Genomic DNA, 22,003 nt, shown 5'->3' with positions numbered 1-22,003 from the left:
TTTGTTAAAGGTGGACTTGTTAAAGGTGGATTTGATAAAGGTGGATTTGGTAAAGGTGGACTTGTTGAAGGTGGACTTGTTGAAGGTGGTCTTGTTGAAGGTGGACTTGTTGAAGATGGACTTGTTGAAGGTGGATTTGTTAAAGGTGGATTTGTTAAAGGTGGATTTGTTAAAGGTGGATTTGTTGAAAGTGGATTTGTTGAAGGTGGACTTGTTAAAGGTGGATTTGTTGAAGGTGGATTTGTTAAAGGTGGATTTGTTAAAGGTGGATTTGTTTAAGGTGGACTTGTTGAAGGTGGACTTGTTGAAGGTGGATTTGTTAAAGGTGGACTTGTTGAAGGTGGACTTGTTGAAGGTGGATTTGTTAAAGGTGGACTTGTTGAAGGTGGATTTGTTGAAGGTGGACTTGTTGAAGGTGAATTTGATAATGGTGGATTTGTTAAAGGTGGATTTGTTAAAGGTGGACTTGTTGAAGGTGGACTTTTTAAAGGTGGATTTGATAAAGGTGGATTTGGTAAAGGTGGACTTGTTGAAGCTGGACTTGTTGAAGGTGGTCTTGTTGAAGGTGGACTTGTTGAAGGTGGACTTGTTGAAGGTGGACTTGTTGAAGGTGGACTTGTTGAAGGTGGATTTGTTAAAGGTGGATTTGTTAAAGGTGGATTTGTTAAAGGTGGATTTGTTGAAAGTGGATTTGTTGAAGGTGGACTTGTTAAAGGTGGATTTGTTAAACGTGGATTTGTTGAAGGTGGATTTGTTAAAGGTGGATTTGTTAAAGGTGGACTTGTTGAAGGTGGATTTGTTAAAGGTGGACTTGTTGAAGTTGGACTTGTTGAAGGTGGATTTGTTAAAGGTGGATTTGTTAAAGGTGGACTTGTTGAAGGTGGATTTGTTGAAGGTGGACTTGTTAAAGGTGGATTTGTTAAAGGTGGACTTGTTGAAGGTGGATTTGTTGAAGGTGGACTTGTTGAAGGTGAATTTGATAATGGTGGATTTGTTAAAGGTGGATTTGTTAAAGGTGGACTTGTTAAAGGTGGACTTGTTGAAGGTGGACTTGTTGAAGGTGGACTTGTTGAAGGTGGACTTGTTGAAGGTGGATTTGTTGAAGGTGGATTTGTTAAAGGTGGATTTGTTAAAGGTGGACTTGTTGAAGGTGGACTTGTTGAAGGTGGACTTGTTGAAGGTGGACTTGTTGAAGGTGGACTTGTTGAAGGTGGATTTGTTAAAGGTGGACTTGTTGAAGGTGGATTTGTTGAATGTGGAGTTGTTGAAGGTGAATTTGATAATGGTGGATTTGTTAAAGGTGGATTTGTTGAAGGTGGATTTGTTGAAGGTGGATTTGTTGAAGGTGGCCTTGTCGAAGGTGGGCCTGTTGAAGGTGGATTTGACATAGGTGGATTTGTTGAAGGTGGACTTGTTGAAGGTGGATTTGTTGAAGGTGGATTTGTTCAAGGTGGATTTGTTGAAGGTGGACTTGTTGAAGGTGGATTTGTTGAAGGTGGATTTGATAATGGTGGATTTGTTGAAGGTGGATTTGATAATGGTGTATTTGTTAAAGTTGGACTTGTTGAAGGTGGACTTGTTGAAGGTGGACTTGTTGAAGGTGGAGTTGATAATGGTGGATTTGTTGAAGGTGGACTTGTTGAAGGTGGACTTGTTGAAGGTGGACTTGTTGAAGGTTGATTTGTTGAAGGTGGATTTGATAATGGTGGATTTGTTGAAGGTGGATTTGTTAATGGTGTATTTGTTAAAGTTGGACTTGTTGAAGGTGGACTTGTTGAAGGTGGACTTGTTGAAGGTGGAGTTGATAATGGTGGATTTGTTAAAGGTGGATTTGTTAAAGGTCGATTTGTTAAAGGTGGATTTGTTAAAGGTGGACTTGTCGAAGGTGGACTTGTTAAAGGTGGATTTGTTAAAGGTGGACTTGTTGAAGGTGGATTTGTTAAAGGTGGACTTGTTGAAGGTGGATTTGGTAAAGGTGGATTTGGTAAAGGTGGATTTGGTAAAGGTGGACTTGTTGAAGGTGGATTTGTTAAAGGTGGACTTGTTGAAGGTGGATTTGCTAAAGGTGGACTTGGTAAAGGTGGACTTGGTAAAGGTGGATTTGGTAAAGGTGGATTTGGTGAAGGTGGATTTGGTAAAAGTGGACTTGTTGAAGGTGGATTTGTTAAAGGTGGATTTGTTAAAGGTGGACTCGTTGAAGGTGGACTCGTTGAAGGTGGACTCGTTGAAGGTGGATCTGTTGAAGGTGGATTTGTTGAAGGTGGATTTGATAAAGGTGGATTTGTTGAAGGTGGATTTGTTGAAGGTGGATTTGTTGAAGGTGGACTTGTTGAAGGTTGATTTGATAATGGTGGATTTGTTAAAGGTGGACTTGTTGAAGGTGGATTTGTTGAAGGTGGACTTGTTGAAGGTGGACTTGTTGAAGGTGGATTTGTTGAAGGTGGATTTGTTGAAGGTGGACTTGTTGAAGGTGGATTTGTTAAAGGTGGATTTGTTGAAGGTGGACTTGTTGTAGGTGGATTTGTTAAAGGTGGATTTGTTAAAGGTGGATTTGTTAAAGGTGGATTTGTTAAAGGTGGACTTGTTAAAGGTGGACTTGTTGAAGGTGGATTTGTTAAAGGTGGATTTGATAATGGTGGATTTGTTAAAGGTGGATTTGTTGAAGGTGGATTTGTTGAAGGTGGACTTGTTGAAGGTGGACTTGTTGAAGGTGTGGACTTGTTGAAGGTGGACTTGTTGAATGTGGATTTGATAATGGTGGATTTGTTAAAGGTGTATTTGTTAAAGGTGGATTTGTTAAAGGTGGATTTGTTAAAGGTGGATTTGTTAAAGGTGGATTTGTTAAAGGTGGACTTGTTAAAGGTGGACTTGTTAAAGGTGGATTTGTTGAAGGTGGATTTGATAAAGGTGGATTTGTTGAAGGTGGACTTGTTGAAGGTGGATTTGATAAAGGTGGATTTGTTGAAGGTGGATTTGATAAAGGTGGATTTGTTAAAGGTGGATTTGTTAAAGGTGGATTTGTTAAAGGTGGATTTGATAAAGGTGGACTTGTTGAAGGTGGATTTGATAATGGTGGATTTGTTAAAGGTGGATTTGATAATGGTGGATTTGTTAAAGGTGGATTTGTTGAAGGTGGACTTGTTGAAGGTGGACTTGTTGAAGGTGGACTTGTTGAAGGTGGACTTGTTGAAGGTGGATTTGATAATGGTGGATTTGTTAAAGGTGGACTTGTTGAAGGTGGACTTGTTGAAGGTGGATTTGATAATGGTGGATTTGTTAAAGGTGGACTTGTTGAAGGTGGACTTGTTAAAGGTGGGTTTGTTGAAGGTGGATTTGTTGAAGGTGGATTTGTTGAAGGTGGATTTGTTGAAGGTGGATTTGTTAAAGGTGGATTTGTTGAAGGTGGATTTGTTGAAGGTGGATTTGTTGAAGGTGGATTTGTTAAAGGTGGATTTGTTGAAGGTGGACTTGTTGAAGGTGGATTTGTGGAAGGTGGACTTGTTGAAGGTGGATTTGATAATGGTGGATTTGTTAAAGGTGGACTTGTTGAAGGTGGATTTGTTAAAGGTGGACTTGTTGAAGGTGGATTTGGTAAAGGTGGATTTGGTAAAGGTGGATTTGGTAAAGGTGGACTTGTTGAAGGTGGATTTGTTAAAGGTGGACTTGTTGAAGGTGGATTTGCTAAAGGTGGACTTGGTAAAGGTGGACTTGGTAAAGGTGGATTTGGTAAAGGTGGATTTGGTGAAGGTGGATTTGGTAAAAGTGGACTTGTTGAAGGTGGATTTGTTAAAGGTGGATTTGTTAAAGGTGGACTCGTTGAAGGTGGACTCGTTGAAGGTGGATCTGTTGAAGGTGGATTTGTTGAAGGTGGATTTGATAAAGGTGGATTTGTTGAAGGTGGATTTGTTGAAGGTGGATTTGTTGAAGGTGGACTTGTTGAAGGTTGATTTGATAATGGTGGATTTGTTAAAGGTGGACTTGTTGAAGGTGGATTTGTTGAAGGTGGACTTGTTGAAGGTGGACTTGTTGAAGGTGGATTTGTTGAAGGTGGATTTGTTGAAGGTGGACTTGTTGAAGGTGGATTTGTTAAAGGTGGATTTGTTGAAGGTGGACTTGTTGAAGGTGGATTTGTTAAAGGTGGATTTGTTAAAGGTGGATTTGTTAAAGGTGGATTTGTTAAAGGTGGACTTGTTAAAGGTGGACTTGTTGAAGGTGGATTTGTTAAAGGTGGATTTGATAATGGTGGATTTGTTAAAGGTGGATTTGTTGAAGGTGGATTTGTTGAAGGTGGACTTGTTGAAGGTGGACTTGTTGAAGGTGGACTTGTTGAAGGTGGACTTGTTGAATGTGGATTTGATAATGGTGGATTTGTTAAAGGTGGATTTGTTAAAGGTGGATTTGTTAAAGGTGGATTTGTTAAAGGTGGACTTGTTAAAGGTGGACTTGTTAAAGGTGGATTTGTTAAAGGTGGATTTGTTGAAGGTGGATTTGTTAAAGGTGGATTTGTTAAAGGTGGATTTGTTAAAGGTGGATTTGTTAAAGGTGGACTTGTTAAAGGTGGACTTGTTGAAGGTGGATTTGTTGAAGGTGGATTTGTTAAAGGTGGATTTGTTAAAGGTGGATTTGTTAAAGGTGGACTTGTTAAAGGTGGATTTGTTAAAGGTGGACTTGTTAAAGGTGGACTTGTTGAAGGTGAATTTGATAATGGTGGATTTGTTAAAGGTGGATTTGTTAAAGGTGGACTTGTTAAAGGTGGACTTGTTGAAGGTGGACTTGTTGAAAGTGGTCTTGTTGAAGGTGGATTTGTTAAAGGTGGATTTGTTAAAGGTGGACTTGTTAAAGGTGGACTTGTTGAAGGTGGACTTGTTGAAGGTGGATTTGTTAAAGGTGGATTTGTTAAAGGTGGATTTGTTAAAGGTGGATTTGTTAAAGGTGGATTTGTTAAAGGTGGATTTGTTAAAGGTGGATTTGTTGAAAGTGGATTTGTTGAAGGTGGACTTGTTAAAGGTGGATTTGTTAAAGGTGGATTTGTTGAAGGTGGATTTGTTAAAGGTGGATTTGTTAAAGGTGGATTTGTTAAAGGTGGACTTGTTAAAGGTGGACTTGTTAAAGGTGGACTTGTTGAAGGTGGATTTGTTGAAGGTGGATTTGTTAAAGGTGGATTTGTTAAAGGTGGATTTGATAAAGGTGGATTTGATAAAGGTGGATTTGATAAAGGTGGACTTGTTGAAGGTGGACTTGTTGAAGGTGGACTTGTTGAAGGTGGACTTGTTGAAGGTGGACTTGTTGAAGATGGATTTGATAAAGGTGGATTTGATAAAGGTGGATTTGTTAAAGGTGGACTTGTTGAAGGTGGACTTGTTGAAGGTGGACTTGTTGAAGATGGATTTGATAAAGGTGGATTTGATAATGGTGGATTTGTTAAAGGTGGACTTGTTAAAGGTGGATTTGATAAAGGTGGATTTGGTAAAGGTGGACTTGTTGAAGGTGGACTTGTTGAAGGTGGTCTTGTTGAAGGTGGACTTGTTGAAGATGGACTTGTTGAAGGTGGATTTGTTAAAGGTGGATTTGTTAAAGGTGGATTTGTTAAAGGTGGATTTGTTGAAAGTGGATTTGTTGAAGGTGGACTTGTTAAAGGTGGATTTGTTGAAGGTGGATTTGTTAAAGGTGGATTTGTTAAAGGTGGATTTGTTAAAGGTGGACTTGTTAAAGGTGGACTTGTTGAAGGTGGATTTGTTAAAGGTGGACTTGTTGAAGGTGGACTTGTTGAAGGTGGATTTGTTAAAGGTGGACTTGTTGAAGGTGGATTTGTTGAAGGTGGACTTGTTGAAGGTGAATTTGATAATGGTGGATTTGTTAAAGGTGGATTTGTTAAAGGTGGACTTGTTGAAGGTGGACTTTTTAAAGGTGGATTTGATAAAGGTGGATTTGGTAAAGGTGGACTTGTTGAAGCTGGACTTGTTGAAGGTGGTCTTGTTGAAGGTGGACTTGTTGAAGGTGGACTTGTTGAAGGTGGACTTGTTGAAGGTGGACTTGTTGAAGGTGGATTTGTTAAAGGTGGATTTGTTAAAGGTGGATTTGTTAAAGGTGGATTTGTTGAAAGTGGATTTGTTGAAGGTGGACTTGTTAAAGGTGGATTTGTTAAAGGTGGATTTGTTAAAGGTGGATTTGTTAAAGGTGGACTTGTTAAAGGTGGACTTGTTGAAGGTGGATTTGTTAAAGGTGGACTTGTTGAAGTTGGACTTGTTGAAGGTGGATTTGTTAAAGGTGGATTTGTTAAAGGTGGACTTGTTGAAGGTGGATTTGTTGAAGGTGGACTTGTTAAAGGTGGATTTGTTAAAGGTGGACTTGTTGAAGGTGGATTTGTTGAAGGTGGACTTGTTGAAGGTGAATTTGATAATGGTGGATTTGTTAAAGGTGGATTTGTTAAAGGTGGACTTGTTAAAGGTGGACTTGTTGAAGGTGGACTTGTTGAAGGTGGACTTGTTGAAGGTGGATTTGATAAAGGTGGATTTGTTGAAGGTGGACTTGTTGAAGGCGGACTTGTTGAAGGTGGACTTGTTGAAGGTGGACTTGTTGAAGGTGGATTTGTTAAAGGTGGATTTGTTGAAGGTGGACTTGGTAAAGGTGGATTTGGTAAAGGTGGATTTGGTAAAGGTGGACTTGTTGAAGGTGGATTTGATAATGGTGGATTTGTTGAAGGTGGATTTGTTGAAGGTGGACTTGTTGAAGGTGGACTTGTTGAAGGTGGATTTGATATAGGTGGATTTGTTGAAGGTGGACTTGTTGAAGGTGGACTTGTTGAAGGTGGATTTGTTGAAGGTGGATTTGTTAAAGGTGGACTTGTTGAAGGTGGACTTGTTGAAGGTGGATTTGTTAAAGGTGGACTTGTTGAAGGTGGATTTGTTGAAGGTGGACTTGTTGAAGGTGAATTTGATAATGGTGGATTTGTTAAAGGTGGATTTGTTGAAGGTGGATTTGTTGAAGGTGGATTTGTTGAAGGTGGACTTGTTGAAGGGGACCTGTTGAAGGTGGATTTGATATAGGTGGATTTGTTGAAGGTGGACTTGTTGAAGGTGGATTTGTTGAAGGTGGATTTGTTCAAGGTGGATTTGTTGAAGGTGGACTTGTTGAAGGTGGATTTGTTGAAGGTGGATTTGATAATGGTGGATTTGTTGAACGTGGATTTGATAATGGTGTATTTTTTAAAGTTGGACTTGTTGAAGGTGGACTTGTTGAAGGTAGACTTGTTGAAGGTGGAGTTGATAATGGTGGATTTGTTGAAGGTGGACTTTTTGAAGATGGACTTGTTGAAGGTGGACTTGTTGAAGGTGGATTTGTTGAAGGTGGATTTGATAATGGTGGATTTGTTGAAGGTGGATTTGATAATGGTGTATTTGTTAAAGTTGGACTTGTTGAAGGTGGACTTGTTGAAGGTGGACTTGTTGAAGGTGGACTTGTTGAAGGTGGACTTGTTGAAGGTGGAGTTGTTGAAGGTGGACTTGTTGAAGGTTGATAATGGTGGATTTGTTAAAGGTGGATTTGTTAAAGGTCACGATTTGTTAAAGGTGGATTTGTTAAAGGTGGACTTGTCGAAGGTGGACTTGTTAAAGGTGGATTTGTTAAAGGTGGACTTGTTGAAGGTGGATTTGTTAAAGGTGGACTTGTTGAAGGTGGATTTGGTAAAGGTGGATTTGGTAAAGGTGGATTTGGTAAAGGTGGACTTGTTGAAGGTGGATTTGTTAAAGGTGGACTTGTTGAAGGTGGATTTGGGTGGATTGCTAAAGGTGGACTTGGTAAAGGTGGACTTGGTAAAGGTGGATTTGGTAAAGGTGGACTTGTTGAAGGTGGATTTGATAATGGTGGATTTGTTAAAGGTGGATTTGTTGAAGGTGGATTTGTTAAAGGTGGACTTGTTAAAGTGGACTTGTTAAAGGTGGATTTGTTGAAGGTGGATTTGATAATGGTGGATTTGTTCAATGCACTTGGCCGGTCTCAGTGCAGCGAGAACTTATTTGATCAAATTATGAAGGAGGGAGGTGAGAGGGACAGCTCTGTGAAGGGGGGGGGGTGCTCAAGAGAGTGAGTGTGTGGCTGAAGGAGGCTCCATGTTGGCAAGCGACGTGTTCCAGCTTATTCGTGTTGCTTCATTTACTTGAACCCACCAAGTGTCATCGAGTCTTCTATCTCAGAAGTAAGAAGAGGAATGTTACAGAGTACATGGATGATGTTATGGATATATTTGTAATAATAACAGTTGACTATAATAGCAGCATGTTGAGTAACGATGAAGGAAGTTAACGATAACCATTCCATGTTTTTGTTCAGAATGAGTGCGTAAAGCGAGACCCTGCACTCTACGAGTGCCATTGTAGTTGTATGTCATGTTGATCGATGCTCGTGGAGTTGCTAGAACACAGAATGAACCAGGCCTTCACAGAATTCAAAGAACAGTAGATATAGGGATGAGCTTCCTTATTCCATAACTTTCACATCCCTGTCCAGCCCTTCACCAAAACCGAACCCGAACGACCACACACCTCATTTCCTCAAACATTCGAACTACATCACCAAATGTTTAATTCTCATTCAATTTGCAGGTCGCAGTCTTGCAGCCATGTCAGGGGGAATTGTGTCCGGAGGATCATGATGTCCCGCCAGGCCACGTCCCATGCCAACGCTGTCTCGACTGCCCCGGTAGCTTTGCTTGGAACTCAACCCGGAACTCTTCGGTGGCTGCCTGGTTGTCCCCACAGCCATCCAGCACTTTCCGATTTGCCTTGTTAGTCCCAATATTCTGCATATTGGGCCTGGCCGGTGTTTACCTGTGCGAAAGTTTCACGATGAAGGCACGACGGCAATTAAGGTCTTCGGACCAGAAAGACGTGGAGGCGATGGGAGGTGAGAAAGCAAATGGTTGTTCGATTATGGTGCAGATTTGAACTTCGAACGATACATGTGGCATCATCACCACGATGTACTGTTGTGCGACTGCCTCACAGGGCTGAGCGGTGAGATCTCCGGGAATTCAGAAGATCATCTAACGAACGAGGACACCATCGGCATGCTGGTTCGTTACTTCATGAGAAGCAAAGGTGAGTTCTGTCAATGTCAACCTGATGCTCTTGATGATCTCTGAAAACTTTCTGCTTGGAAATGAAACCACCATATTAAATAATGAGATGGCTCGGTGAAACGTGCTGTACGCAGGTAACCTGGCGGTGTTACGAGCCCTGGCACGAGAACAAGATGGCAAAGAAAGTGGTGACAGCTTCATCAGCTGGTGAGATAGCACTAAATTAGTTCTTTGATCCAGATTCTTTCCTCCAATCAAGAAGGTTCTTTAAAAAAAAATTGTGTCTTGTCTGTGTTTGCAGGACTTTGCAGCCATCGCCTTGTTTTCATCACCCACATACAGTTCACGTGTGGCCGGATCATACAGCATCGCCTCGCTCATCCCATATACATCGCTGCATCCCCGTTAGCCCTTTCTCTGCCAGGCACATCACCCAAATTCACGGTGCTCCTTGCAGAGGCAATCAGCTTGCCATTGGTCACGTTCAGTCTGTGGGGAGGTAAGTAATTGCTGATGAAAGTAGGGTTAACCAAAGTAGGGACTCCATCTACACCTCACTCTCCGAAAACATGGACCATCTTCTATCTTCTCATCCAAACTCTCTCTTCCTCTTATGTGGCGACTTCAATTGTCATCACGCCAGCTGGCTAGGTGTGGGTACCTCTCTCACCTGCCATGGGACATCAGCAAAAGCTTTCTGCGACTCATTGGGACTGACTCAATCGGTCAACTTCCCGACCCGGATCTCAACCAATGGTACTCCATCTCTTCTGGATCTGATTTTGACAAATTTCCCTGACAATATCTGCTGCTCTTCCTTCGCTCCAATTGGTTCTTCTGACCACGTCCTTGTTAAAGTGGACATCTCTCTGGCTGTTATCAGAGAACCACCTCACCGCCGTCGAGTCTGGCATTTCACTCAAGCCGACTGGCAGGGTCTCCGAGCAGCCATCAAACTTACAGACTGGTCTCCTATCACTACTTTCTCAAACATCAACTCATCCTGGGAATTCTTTCAAAGAAACTTGCTCTCCCTCATGCACAGATTTATCCCCTCTCGTGTTCAGTTGTCTTACCCTTCCTCCCCGCCCTTGGTTTACTGAAGCTTGTGGCGAGGCAGTTGTCCTGAAACAACTTGCCTTTGCCTCATGGAAAGCAAACCCAACTGAGGGCAATCTCAGTTCTTTCCACAAAGCTCAGAACAAGTGTGTATCTACCCTCAGGAGAGCCAGAAAACAACATCTTTCTCATCTCAAGTCTGAACTCTCAAACCTCTCTCCCTCCTCAAAATCCTGGTGGCGTTTAATCAAATCTGTTTCTGGTGTATGTTCCCCCTCCATCCCCTCCCTTACCTCAAATGGCTGCACTGCTGATTCCACACGTGATAAAGCTGAATGTCTAAACTCGGTGTTTGCAGCTAAATCTTGTGTCCCAAACCCATCACTATCTCTACCCACTTTACCCAGTCGCACCCAACTGTCCCTGGACTCTGTATCCTTTTCTCCTGACAAGGTGGAGAGTTTGCTTTCAAACCTCGAGTCAGATTCTGCAACCGGTCCAGACGGCATCAGCCCACGTGTCCTCAAAGCCTGCTCCTCTGCTCTTGCTCACCCTCTCTCTGTTCTATTCACCCTCTCATTTTCCCAAGGTCATCTGCCATCTGCTTGGAAATCTGCTAACATCACTGCCCTGCATAAAAAAGGTGCAAAAACAGATCCCTGTAACTACAGACCAATCAGCCTTCTCCCAATCATCAGCAAGGTTATGGAATCCATCATCGCTTCAGACATGAAATCCTTCCTCTTCTCCAATGGCTTGATTTCCAATCATCAATTTGGTTTCAGACCAGGTCACTCTACCCTGGATATGCTGCTACTGCTCTCCCATCAATGGATGGAGGTCCTCAATGCCAGACAGGAAATCTGAGCCGTATCCCTGGACATATCACGTGCTTTTGACACAGTCTGGCACTCTGCCCTACTCACCAAACTCTCTTCCCATGGTATTCAAGGCCATCTCCACTCATGGCTCGCAGACTTCCTCTCCTGTCGCAGTCAGCGTGTGGCCCTAAATGGAGTTCTTTCATCCCCTCTTCCTGTGCAGGCTGGAGTTCCTCAAGGTAGCGTTCTGGGCCCTGTTCTTTTTCTGGTTTTCATCAATGATCTCTCGGACTCTCTGGAAAATCCTCTATTTCTCTTTGCCGATGACTCCACCCTCTGCCGTACCATCTGTCATCCCTCAGACCGGCAAGCAGCAGCTTCTTCGCTCACTGCAGATCTGGATAAAATCACAAACTGGTCCAACACGTGGAACATGTCTTTCAATCCAGACAAATCTCACACTCTCACTATGTCTCTTCGAAAGGACCGTTTACAAAACCCTCCATCCACTTTCTCAACAATCCTCTGGAAGAAGTCTTTTCTTTCAAGCTTCTGGGTCTCACTATCTGCCATGACCTTTCCTGGGAAAGTCACATTTCCAACCTTGCCTCAAAAGCCAGTCGCCGACTGGGAATCCTCCGTCGTGCAAAGTCCTTCCTCGGCCCTCTTGAGCTCCTGACCACTTACAAAGCTTTTGTCCGTAGCCTGATGGAGTACTGCTCTCCCCTCTGGGCTGGTGCTCCTGCCTCCCACCTTTCTCGACTTCACGCTGTCGAAACCAGGGCTTTTAAGATCATTGGCATCTCCCGCAATGAAGCTGAGTCTTTGGGCCTCTCACTCAATCACCGCAGGTTGGTCGGTGGTCTTTCTGTCTTCTACCGACTCCTCTCCAGCCTTGGCCCCCTTGCTCTCTCTGCGATTTGTCCCAACCACATTCCCACAGGGCGCTCAAGGTCCGCCAACAACCCCCTTCTGGTAAAACTACCAAAATCACGAATCACTGCTCATCTTCACTCTTTCATTCCTCTTTTTTCCCGCCTTTGGAATAAACTTCCTCACTCTATTCTTTCCCATTCTTCTCTCCAGGCTTTCAAAACAGCTGTTCACCACCACCTCTTATCTTCCCCCATCCAAATCCTCGATCTTTTCTACCCCCGATAATCCACCCAAGCCCACTTCCTTCAATTCTCCTGCTTTCCTTTCTGAAAGTCCCTGTAATGTCCATCTTCTCCTCGCCATGTTCCCCGTCCCATCCCCATCCCTCTCCCTTCCACAGTTCACCTGTGTCTGTTCCCCAATGTTTTGTCCCTTCCACTCCCGCCCCTCTTGTCTCATGCCTCCTTGCTGTGAGTTGTGTGTTAGCTCTCATACGAGCCTCGACCAAGGTATACAAAAAAAAAAAAAAAAAAAAAAAAAAAAAACACCAATTTGTTCAGTGTGTGTGTGTGTGTGTGTGTGTGTGTGTGTGTGTGTGTGTGTGTGTGTGTGTGTGTGTGTGTGTGTGTGTGTGTGTGTGTGTGTGTGCGTGCCTGACCTCCATAACTCCAACACCATGAAACCTTTCAGCCTGAAACTTTTCATGCAGACCAAGAAAACTCCAAGGAAGTGCACGACTGAAAATTGGGTGTTTGGGTCAATTAAAACACTCCTTTTGAAGATAACTCACAGTCTTATTTAATTATATCCTTTATCAGGCACATCCTCGGTCACCGCTCTCGATGGGGTCTTTCGGCGTATCCTTGGTAACCTTGCTGGTGTCTGAAACCGCCATGTTTTTTGGCCTTCTCAACTATACCTTCACTTGGAACCGGTTGCAATGATTTCTTAACGACATAGTGTTTTTTTTTGTTTTTTTTCAACTTTCCTCACTCATATTATCGAATGACTGTTCATCATAACTATCAATCATTGGATACATTGCTTTTGAAAGTCCTGTAGTTTTCAAATTGGGGGCTTGGAGCAATTTCGTGCATTATCCAATGCAATTTTCTTCGATCTACTCTCACGGACTAATTAAAGTATATCATCGAACTACTATTTCGACTTTGAAGATCAGATACCATCCGGACTAAATAAGGGTTAAAATCTGGAGTGAAATCTAATAATTTAAAGACATAACGAGTCTTGTAACTAAGCCTATATACCTATTTCCTTCAAGCAAGTAAGGTTGGGAGCATGAACCACTCACTCAGGATGATGGAGCATGAACCACTCACTTAGGATGATTGAGCATGAACCACTCACTCAGGGTGATAGAACATGAACCACTCACTCAGGATGATGGAGCACAAACCACTCGATCAGGATGACGGAGCACGAACCACTTGATCAGGATGATGGAGCACAAACCACTCGATCAGGATGACGGAGCACGAACCACTCGATCAGGATGACGGAGCACGAACCACTCGATCAGGATGACGGAGCACGAACCACTCGATCAGGATGATGGAGCACAAACCACTCGATCAGGATGACAGAGCATGAACTACTCACTCAGGATGATAGAGCATGAACTACTCACTCAGGATGATAGAGCATGAACCACTCACTCAGGATGATAGAGCATGAACCACTCACTCAGGATGATAGAGCATGAACCACTCGCTCAGGATAACGGAGCACAAACTACTCGATCAGGATGACGGAGCACGAACCACTCGATCAGGATGACGGAGCACGAACCACTCAATCAGGATGATGAAGCATGAACCACTCAATCAGGATTATGGAGCATGAAGCCATTAACCACTCGCTCAGGATAACTGAGCACAAACCATTCGATCGGGATGATTGAGCACGAACCACTCAATCATGGTGATGAAGCACAAAACACTTATTCTGGTGACAGAGCGCAAACCACTCACACAGGGTGACTGAGCACGAACCACTCACGAAGGGCGACGGAGCATGAACCACTCGCTCAGGGCGACGGAGCACGAACCACTCGCTCAGGGCGACAGAGCAAGAACAACTCGCTCTGGGCGACGGAGCAAGAACCACTCACTCAGGGTGACAGAGCAAGAACCACTCACTCAGGGTGACAGAGCAAGAACCACTCACTCAGGGCGACGGAGCAAGAACCACTCGCTCAGTATGACGGAGCAAGAACCACTCGCTCAGTGTGATGGAGCAAGAACCACTCACTGAGGGTGATAGAGCAAGAACCACTCGCTCAGGGCGACGGAGCAAGAACCACTCGCTCAGCGTGACGGAGCAAGAACCACTCACGAAGGGCGACGGAGCATGAACCACTCGCTCAGGGCGACGGAGCACGAACCACTCGCTCAGAGCGACGGAGCAAGAACAACTCGCTCAGGGTGACGGAGCAAGAACCACTCACTCAGGGCGACGGAGCAAGAACCACTCGCTCAGTGTGACGGAGCAAGAACCACTCGCTCAGTGTGACGGAGCAAGAACCACTCACTCAGGGTGACAGAGCAAGAACCACTCGCTCAGGGCGACGGAGCAAGAACCACTCGCTCAGTGTGACGGAGCAAGAACCACTCGCTCAGTGTGATGGAGCAAGAACCACTCGCTCAGGGTGACAGAGCAAGAACCACTTGCTCAGGGCGACGGAGCAAGAACCACTCGCTCAGGGTGACGGAGCAAGAACCACTCGCTCAGGACGACGGAGCAAGAACCACTCGTTCAGGACGACGGAGCAAGAACCACTCGCTCAGGACGACAGAGCAAGAACCACTCACTCAGGGTGACGGAGCAAGAACCACTCGCTCAGGGTGACGGAGCAAGAACCACTCGCTCAGGGTGATGGAGCAAGAACCACTCGCTCAGGGTGAAGGAGCAAGAACCACTCGCTCAGGGTGACGGAGCAAGAACCACTCGCTCAGGGCGACGGAGCAAGAACCACTCGCTCAGGGCAACGGAGCACAAACCACTCACCCTGAATGACGTGGTGCAGCAAAAGCATCCACAATGAGTGAACGATTCGTTCGGAATGACGTAGTGTGATACCGCTATCAACAATGGGTGCTCAGCAAGTAGCTTAAGCATACATGCAAGCACTCCAATTCATTGGTTGATAAGGAATGCTTGGCCAGGCTGTCGCTGCATACCACATTGGATCCCTTTAACTTTAAAGCCAGTCTTCACTGCACACACAGCAGTTAATGAAATAAAAATAATTTGTTCAAATAATGACTTTATCCACAAAAGAGTTGCTGCTGAATGGAGAACAACCCTGGAGACATTGCAAAGTACAATCGCCCGTGAAATAAACATTGCAGAAAATCCACCATTTTGCCTGTTCGTTTGTACATGTGTCATGTGGTAGGTACATCAGTCTGCACAAACATTTCAGGTTTGTTTTCTTAAAACATCCATTTTTCACCAGATTTGCTTTGATTCCCTGTGGAGCACCTTACGAAACCTCTGGAAATTTAGACAGATCTGTTAGACACTATGGATAGGCAGTCCCTCGGAGGGACAGGACGTGAGGTCTATCAGTGAATGTATTCAATCATTCAGTTCAATGAAGCTGGTTAATTTTGGCAAGTTTGTAAATTTTTTGTTCACTCAATATTAGTTTCCAAACAGTAGAAAAAGGTAAGTTAGTGCTTTGGAATTTTTTCATTTGCTTGCATATGTATGGAGGATGGAATATCGCCTTGCTTGCTTCACGTAAAGAAGTACATTGGCTTAGTTATAAGACTATAATAGTTATTTTTCTTAAAATTATCAGATTTGACAACAGATTTCAACACTTATTTAGTCCATCAAATCTGATTTTTCAAATAAGATGTAATATTTCGATGATATATTTTCATTTGTCCTTGAGAGTAGATCATGGAAAATCGTATCATATGATACAAGAAATCGCTCCAAGCTCCTAATTTGAAAACTTTCGCACTTACAAAAGCGATGTCTACAGTGATTCGTTGCTATGATGAACAGGCATTCGATAATATGAGTGGATATAGTGAAGAAAAAAAACTTTATCGTTAAGAAATCATTGCGGCATCTTCCAAGTCAAGGCACAGCGGAGCAGGCCAAAAAACATGGCGGCTTCAGACACCAGCAAAGTTACCACGGATACGCCTTCAGAACCCTGAGAGAGCGGTGACTGAGGATGTGCCTGATAAAGGATATAATTAAATAATGCCTTTAATTATCTTCAAAAGAGGTGTTTTAATTAACCCAAATACCCAAGTTTCACTTTCGCACTTCCTTGGAGTTTTCTTGGTGTGCATGCAAAGTTTCAGGTTTCAGTCTGTGAGGTTTCATGGTTTTTGAGTTATGGAGGAAACACACACACACACACACACACACACACACGCACACACACTTATTAGCATTGTTGTACTGTAGTTGGTAACCACATTGACTACAACTTTCCGATTCCCGAAAAATTGCCGATATCGGCCAAGCACTAGTGTGTGTTTTTGTGTGTGTGTGCGTGCGTGCGTGCGTGCGTGCGTGCGTGCGTGCGTGCGTGCGTGCGTGCGTGCGTGTGTGTGTGTGTGTGTGTGTGTGTGTGTGTGTGTGTGTGTGTGTGTGTGTGTGTGTGTGTGTGTGTGTGTGTGCGCGTGTGTGTGTGTGTGTGTGTGTGTGTGTGTGTATTGTTCATAAAGCCTAACATTCTCTCTGCTAACTCCCTTACTCCCACCTCTCTGTCTCTGTCTCTGTCTCTGTGTCCCTTCCTTGCTCTACCCCCTCGTAATACAGTGCAGGACCTGTGTCTGTCTGTCTGTCTGTCTGTCTGTGTCTTTGTGTCTGGATGGTGTTTGTCTCCGGACAGCTTCGCTCTGGATGCGTCTGGGCAGTGCTTGTCTCCGAACGTGTCCGGGCAGTGTTTGACTCTGGACAGCTTGTCTCTGGATGCATCCGGGTGGTGTTTGTCTCCAAATGTGTCCAGGGGAGGTATTTATGTCCAGATGGGAGTATATCTCTGGACGTGTCCGGACGGGAGTTTGTCTCCAGACGTGTCTGAGCAGTGTTTGTCTGTGGACAGCTTAGCTCCAGATTCATCCGGGCAGTGTTTGGCTCTGACGTGTCCGGGCGGTACTTATGTCCAACGGGAGTTTATCTCTGAGTTATCCAGAGTCATTTTCGTCATTGAATTCAACCCCCAATTATTTTTTAGGTCATATTTGTTTTATGGATTTTGCAAGTATCGTGTGACTTAATCGGCAGCACAGCCACGTCACAGTAATGATGCAACAACTGCTCTCATTTCAGAATTGAATCCAGGTCCAATGTGCATTCGCTAACAACAACAAAAACAAAGTGCCAAAGACAGCCCAGGTGATTGTATTTACAAAATCATGGCAATGGTGTGATCCCACGAAACCTGTGCTTTTGCCTTCCACCCACCGCCAGATTCCGTGTCGCTTCGATCCCCGATGGGAAGAACCAATTCATTCCGAATGAAGGCGACACCGAGAGACAACTTTGCACTCTACAAGGTTTTCATATCCCTGAACATCTACTGGGTCACAACAGCAAGACTCAAGATGTGTGTCATGATGATGTCACTTTAATCTCTGCTGAACAAAGCGAAGGCCTTTAGGCAGATGACTCGCTGACTGTATAGAGTGACATACAACCACCCAGATGTCTCGTTTACTGTATAGAGTGACATACAACCACCCAGATGTCTCGTTTACTGTATAGAGTGACATACAACCACCCAGATGTCTCGTTTACTGTATAGAGTGACATACAACCACCCAGATGACTCGCTTACTGTATAGAGTGACATACAACAACCCAGATGTCTCGTTTACTGTATAGAGAGACATACAACGACCCAGATGTCTCCTTCACTGTATAGAGTGACATAAAACTATCCAGAGGCTCATTTACTGTATAGAGTGACATACAACAACCCAGATGACTCGTTCACTGTATAGAGTGACATACAACAACCCAGATGACTCGTTCACTGTACAGAGTGACATACAACAACCCAGATGACTCGCTTACTGTATAGAGTGACATACAACAACCCAGATGTCTCATTTACTGTATAGAGTGACATACAACTATCCAGAGGCTCATTTACTGTATAGAGTGACATACAACCACCCAGATGACTCGCTTACTGTATAGAGAGACATACAACGACCCAGATGTCTCCTTCACTGTATAGAGTGACATAAAACTATCCAGAGGCTCATTTACTGTATAGAGTGACATACAACAACCCAGATGTCTCGTTTACTGTATAGAGTGACATACAACGACCCAGATGTCTCCTTCACTGTATAGAGTGACATAAAACTATCCAGAGGCTCATTTACTGTATAGAGTGACATACAACAACCCAGATGACTCGTTCACTGTATAGAGTGACATACAACAACCCAGATGACTCGTTTACTGTATAGAGTGACATACAACTATCCAGAGGCTCATTTACTGTATAGAGTGACATACAACCACCCAGATGACTCGCTTACTGTATAGAGTGACATACAACAACCCAGATGTCTCGTTTACTGTATAGAGAGACATACAACGACCCAGATGTCTCCTTCACTGTATAGAGTGACATAAAACTATCCAGAGGCTCATTTACTGTATAGAGTGACATACAACAACCCAGATGTCTCGTTTACTGTATAGAGTGACATACAACGACCCAGATATCTCCTTCACTGTATAGAGTGACATAAAACTATCCAGAGGCTCATTTACTGTATAGAGTGACAAACAACAACCCAGATGACTCGTTCACTGCATCGATTGATATACAACTACCCAGGGGCTCATTTACTGTCTAAAATGACATCCAATCACCCAGATGACTCGTTTACTGTACAGAGTGACATACAACGACCCAGATGTCTCCTTCACTGTATAGAGTAACATACAACTATCCAGAGGCTCATTTACTGTATAGAGTGACATACAACAACCCAGATGACTCGTTCACTGTATAGAGTGACATACAACAACCCAGATGACTCCTTCACTGTATAGAGTGACATACAACCACCCAGATGTCTCGTTTACTGTATAGAGTGACATACAACCACCCAGATGTCTCGTTTACTGTATAGAGTGACATACAACCACCCAGATGACTCCTTCACTGTATAGAGTGACATACAACAACCCAGATGACTCGTTCACTGTATAGAGTGACATACAACAACCCAGATGTCTCGTTTACTGTATAGAGTGACATACAACAACCCAGATGTCTCGTTTACTGTATAGAGTGACATACAACAACCCAGATGTCTCCTTCACTGTATAGAGTGACATACAACAACCCAGATGTCTCGTTTACTGTATAGAGTGACATACAACAACCCAGATGTCTCCTTCACTGTATAGAGTGACATACAACTATCCAGAGGCTGATTTACTGTATAGAGTGACATACAACAACCCAGATGACTCGTTCACTGTATAGAGTGACATACAACAACCCAGATGTCTCCTTCACTGTATAGAGTGACATACAACGACCCAGATGTCTCCTTCACTGTATAGAGTGACATACAACTACCCAGATGTCTCCTTCACTGTATAGAGTGACATACAACTACCCAGAGGCTGATTTACTGTATAGAGTGACATACAACAACCCAGATGACTCGTTCACTGTATAGAGTGACATACAACAACCCAGATGTCTCGTTTACTGTATAGAGTGACATACAACGACCCAGATGTCTCCTTCACTGTATAGAGTGACATACAACTACCCAGAGGCTGATTTACTGTATAGAGTGACATACAACCACCCAGATAACTCGTTTACTGTACAGAGAGACATACAACCACCCAGATGGCTCGTTTACTGTATAGAGTGACATACAACCACCCAGATGTCTCGTTTACTGTATAAAGTCACCTACAACCACCCATATGGCTCATTTACTGTATTAAGTGATTGATAGACAACCACCCAATATTTGCCATTCTTAAGAACAGGAAGAATGTAAGGAGTGATTCTGTGGATGATTGGTTTCAATGTTGGGTCAATCAGTCAATTGAAGTTGGTTGGTACTTTGGTGATAACCTCACCTGCAGACCTAACTTGAGACTCCATAAACAACATTAAGAATTACAAGTACTAGTGCGGGCCCGTAGGTGCGTGCCAGTATGTGCAGCTTCGTTCCTTCGCTCTCGTAAACGACTGGATTGGGGCCTTGTTTCAATTAGATCAAACCAACGTATCATAAATGGCCATAACTTGGGAAACACTTGGGAAACATACTCAGGTCCCCAACGTCAATTGTGACGTCATATCAAACGAAGAAGAAGAAGAATTGACGCCTCTCTCTCTCTCTCGCCTCCCCTCTCTCGCCCCCTTCTCTCTCTCCCCCCTCTCTCTTGCCCCCCACTCTCTCCCCCTAGTCTCGCCCCTCCTCTCTCCCCCTCCTCTCTCGCCCCTCTCTCTCACCCCCACTCTCACCCCCCTCTCCCGTCCCCCTCTCTCGCCCCCTCCTCTCACCCCTCTCTTGAATTGTGACACCCCTCTCTCTCACCCCCTCTCTCCCTCCCCTCTCTCGCTCCCCTCTCTTGTCCCCCCTTAAAAAAAAACAAATAAATAAATAAATAAATAAACATTAATTGTAACGTCATTCGTGATGTCATAGCACTGTGTCCTGTCATTGGTTGACAGATAAATGGCCGTAACTTGGGAACCGCTCGTCCGATTAATATCAAACCTTGAAAGGCACATACTCAGGTCCCCAGCGTCGATTGTGACGTCATACCAAACGAAGAAGAAGAATTGTGACTTCAATCGTGGGGAAAAAAAATAATGAATAAACATTAATTGCGACGTCATTCGTGATGTTAGAGCACCGTGTCTTGTCATTGGTTGACAGATAAATGGCCGTAACTTGAAAACCACTCGTCCCCCCCCCCTCTCTCGCCCCCTCCTCTCTCCCCTCTCTTGAATTGTGATGCCCCCTCTCTCTCACCCCCTCTCTCCCTCCTCTCTCTCGCCCTCCTCTCTTGCCCTCCTCTCTTGCCCCCTCTCTTGCCCCCCTCTCTCGCCCTCCTCTCTCTCCCCCCTCTTTCCCTTCTCCTCTCTCCCCCCTCCTCTCTCACACCTCTCTCTGTAAATGTATTCACAAATTTATTCACAAAAAAAACAAAAAACAAATAAATAAATAAGCAATAATTGTGACGTCATTCGTGACGTCATAGCACCGTGTCCTGTCATTGGTTTGGTAAATAAATGGCCATCAATTCGGCACCGCTTGTCCGATTAATATCAAACCTTGAAAAGGCACATACTCATGTCCCCAGCGTCGATTGTGACGTCATACCAAACGAAGAAGAAGAATTGTGACGTCGATCGTGGGGGGAAAAAAATAAACATCAATTGTGACGTCATAGCACCGTGTCTTGTCATTGGTCGACAGATAAATGGCCGTAACTTGGGAACCGCTCGTCCGATTGATATCAAACCTCAAAAAGGCACATCCGCGGGTCCCCAGCAATATACCTGGCAAGTTTCAATCAGATCGGACCGGTGGTTGTCGAGAAACGGCAGTCGCATACAGACACACACACACACACACACACACACACACACACACACACACACACACACACATTGCCTGAATTATAGATAGATTAACAGAAAAAGAAAAGCTTGATGACATTTCTTATTGTTGTAATTTTAATCCTTCATCAGGGTCCAAGCAACACTTTTTCATCTGTTTTTTTTATTTCCATAAAACTGTTCTTCCCACAGTCTGTTTTATAAATAAATTTTGAAATAAAATTGGTAAAAGTCCAAGCGAAGCAAGCCGTGTCCATTTATTCCTGGTACGTGAACCTCCCTGCAACCCCCACCGACAGAAAACACACTTTTTGGAACTCCAGTCGCATTTTCCATCCAATCATCATGGAGCTTTGAATATTCTCCATGGGTCGGTGCTCCTGCTCCTATGTTGAAAGTTTTGTGGCAATCGTACAAGCGGTTACAGAGAAAACGAATTTAAAACGGAAATTCTGAGGGTCTCGGCCAACGTTCCGCAACATTGTCAAGGATGGTTGCGGACTCATATTACTAGTGTTGTATTAAATTTGCCACTCAAGATACCATGAAAGA

General features: G+C 43.9%; 1 protein-coding gene across 1 annotated transcript in view; it reads left to right on the top strand.

Moving 5' to 3' along the window:
• LOC147019367 (tumor necrosis factor receptor superfamily member 19L-like) overlaps window positions 1-21,682 on the top strand; it is a 50,209-nt gene extending 28,527 nt beyond the window's left edge. Inside the window, exons 2-6 of the mRNA XM_085899825.1 lie at window positions 8,601-8,901; window positions 9,003-9,095; window positions 9,211-9,283; window positions 9,378-9,575; window positions 17,296-21,682. Of these exons, the coding sequence (XP_085755951.1) occupies window positions 8,601-8,901; window positions 9,003-9,095; window positions 9,211-9,283; window positions 9,378-9,575; window positions 17,296-17,485 (855 nt within the window). The 3' untranslated portion in view covers window positions 17,486-21,682. The remainder of the gene's footprint in view (window positions 1-8,600; window positions 8,902-9,002; window positions 9,096-9,210; window positions 9,284-9,377; window positions 9,576-17,295) is intronic.
• Window positions 21,683-22,003: the final 321 nt, after the last annotated feature.

Source organism: Eptatretus burgeri, chromosome 10 (assembly GCF_056783735.1).
Source record: "Eptatretus burgeri isolate ZD-2024b chromosome 10, Ebu_testis_v1, whole genome shotgun sequence".
Taxonomy (NCBI): domain Eukaryota; kingdom Metazoa; phylum Chordata; class Myxini; order Myxiniformes; family Myxinidae; genus Eptatretus; species Eptatretus burgeri.
The sequence above is the reverse complement of the archived record's forward strand: the minus strand, read 5'-3'. Positions and strand labels throughout refer to the sequence as shown.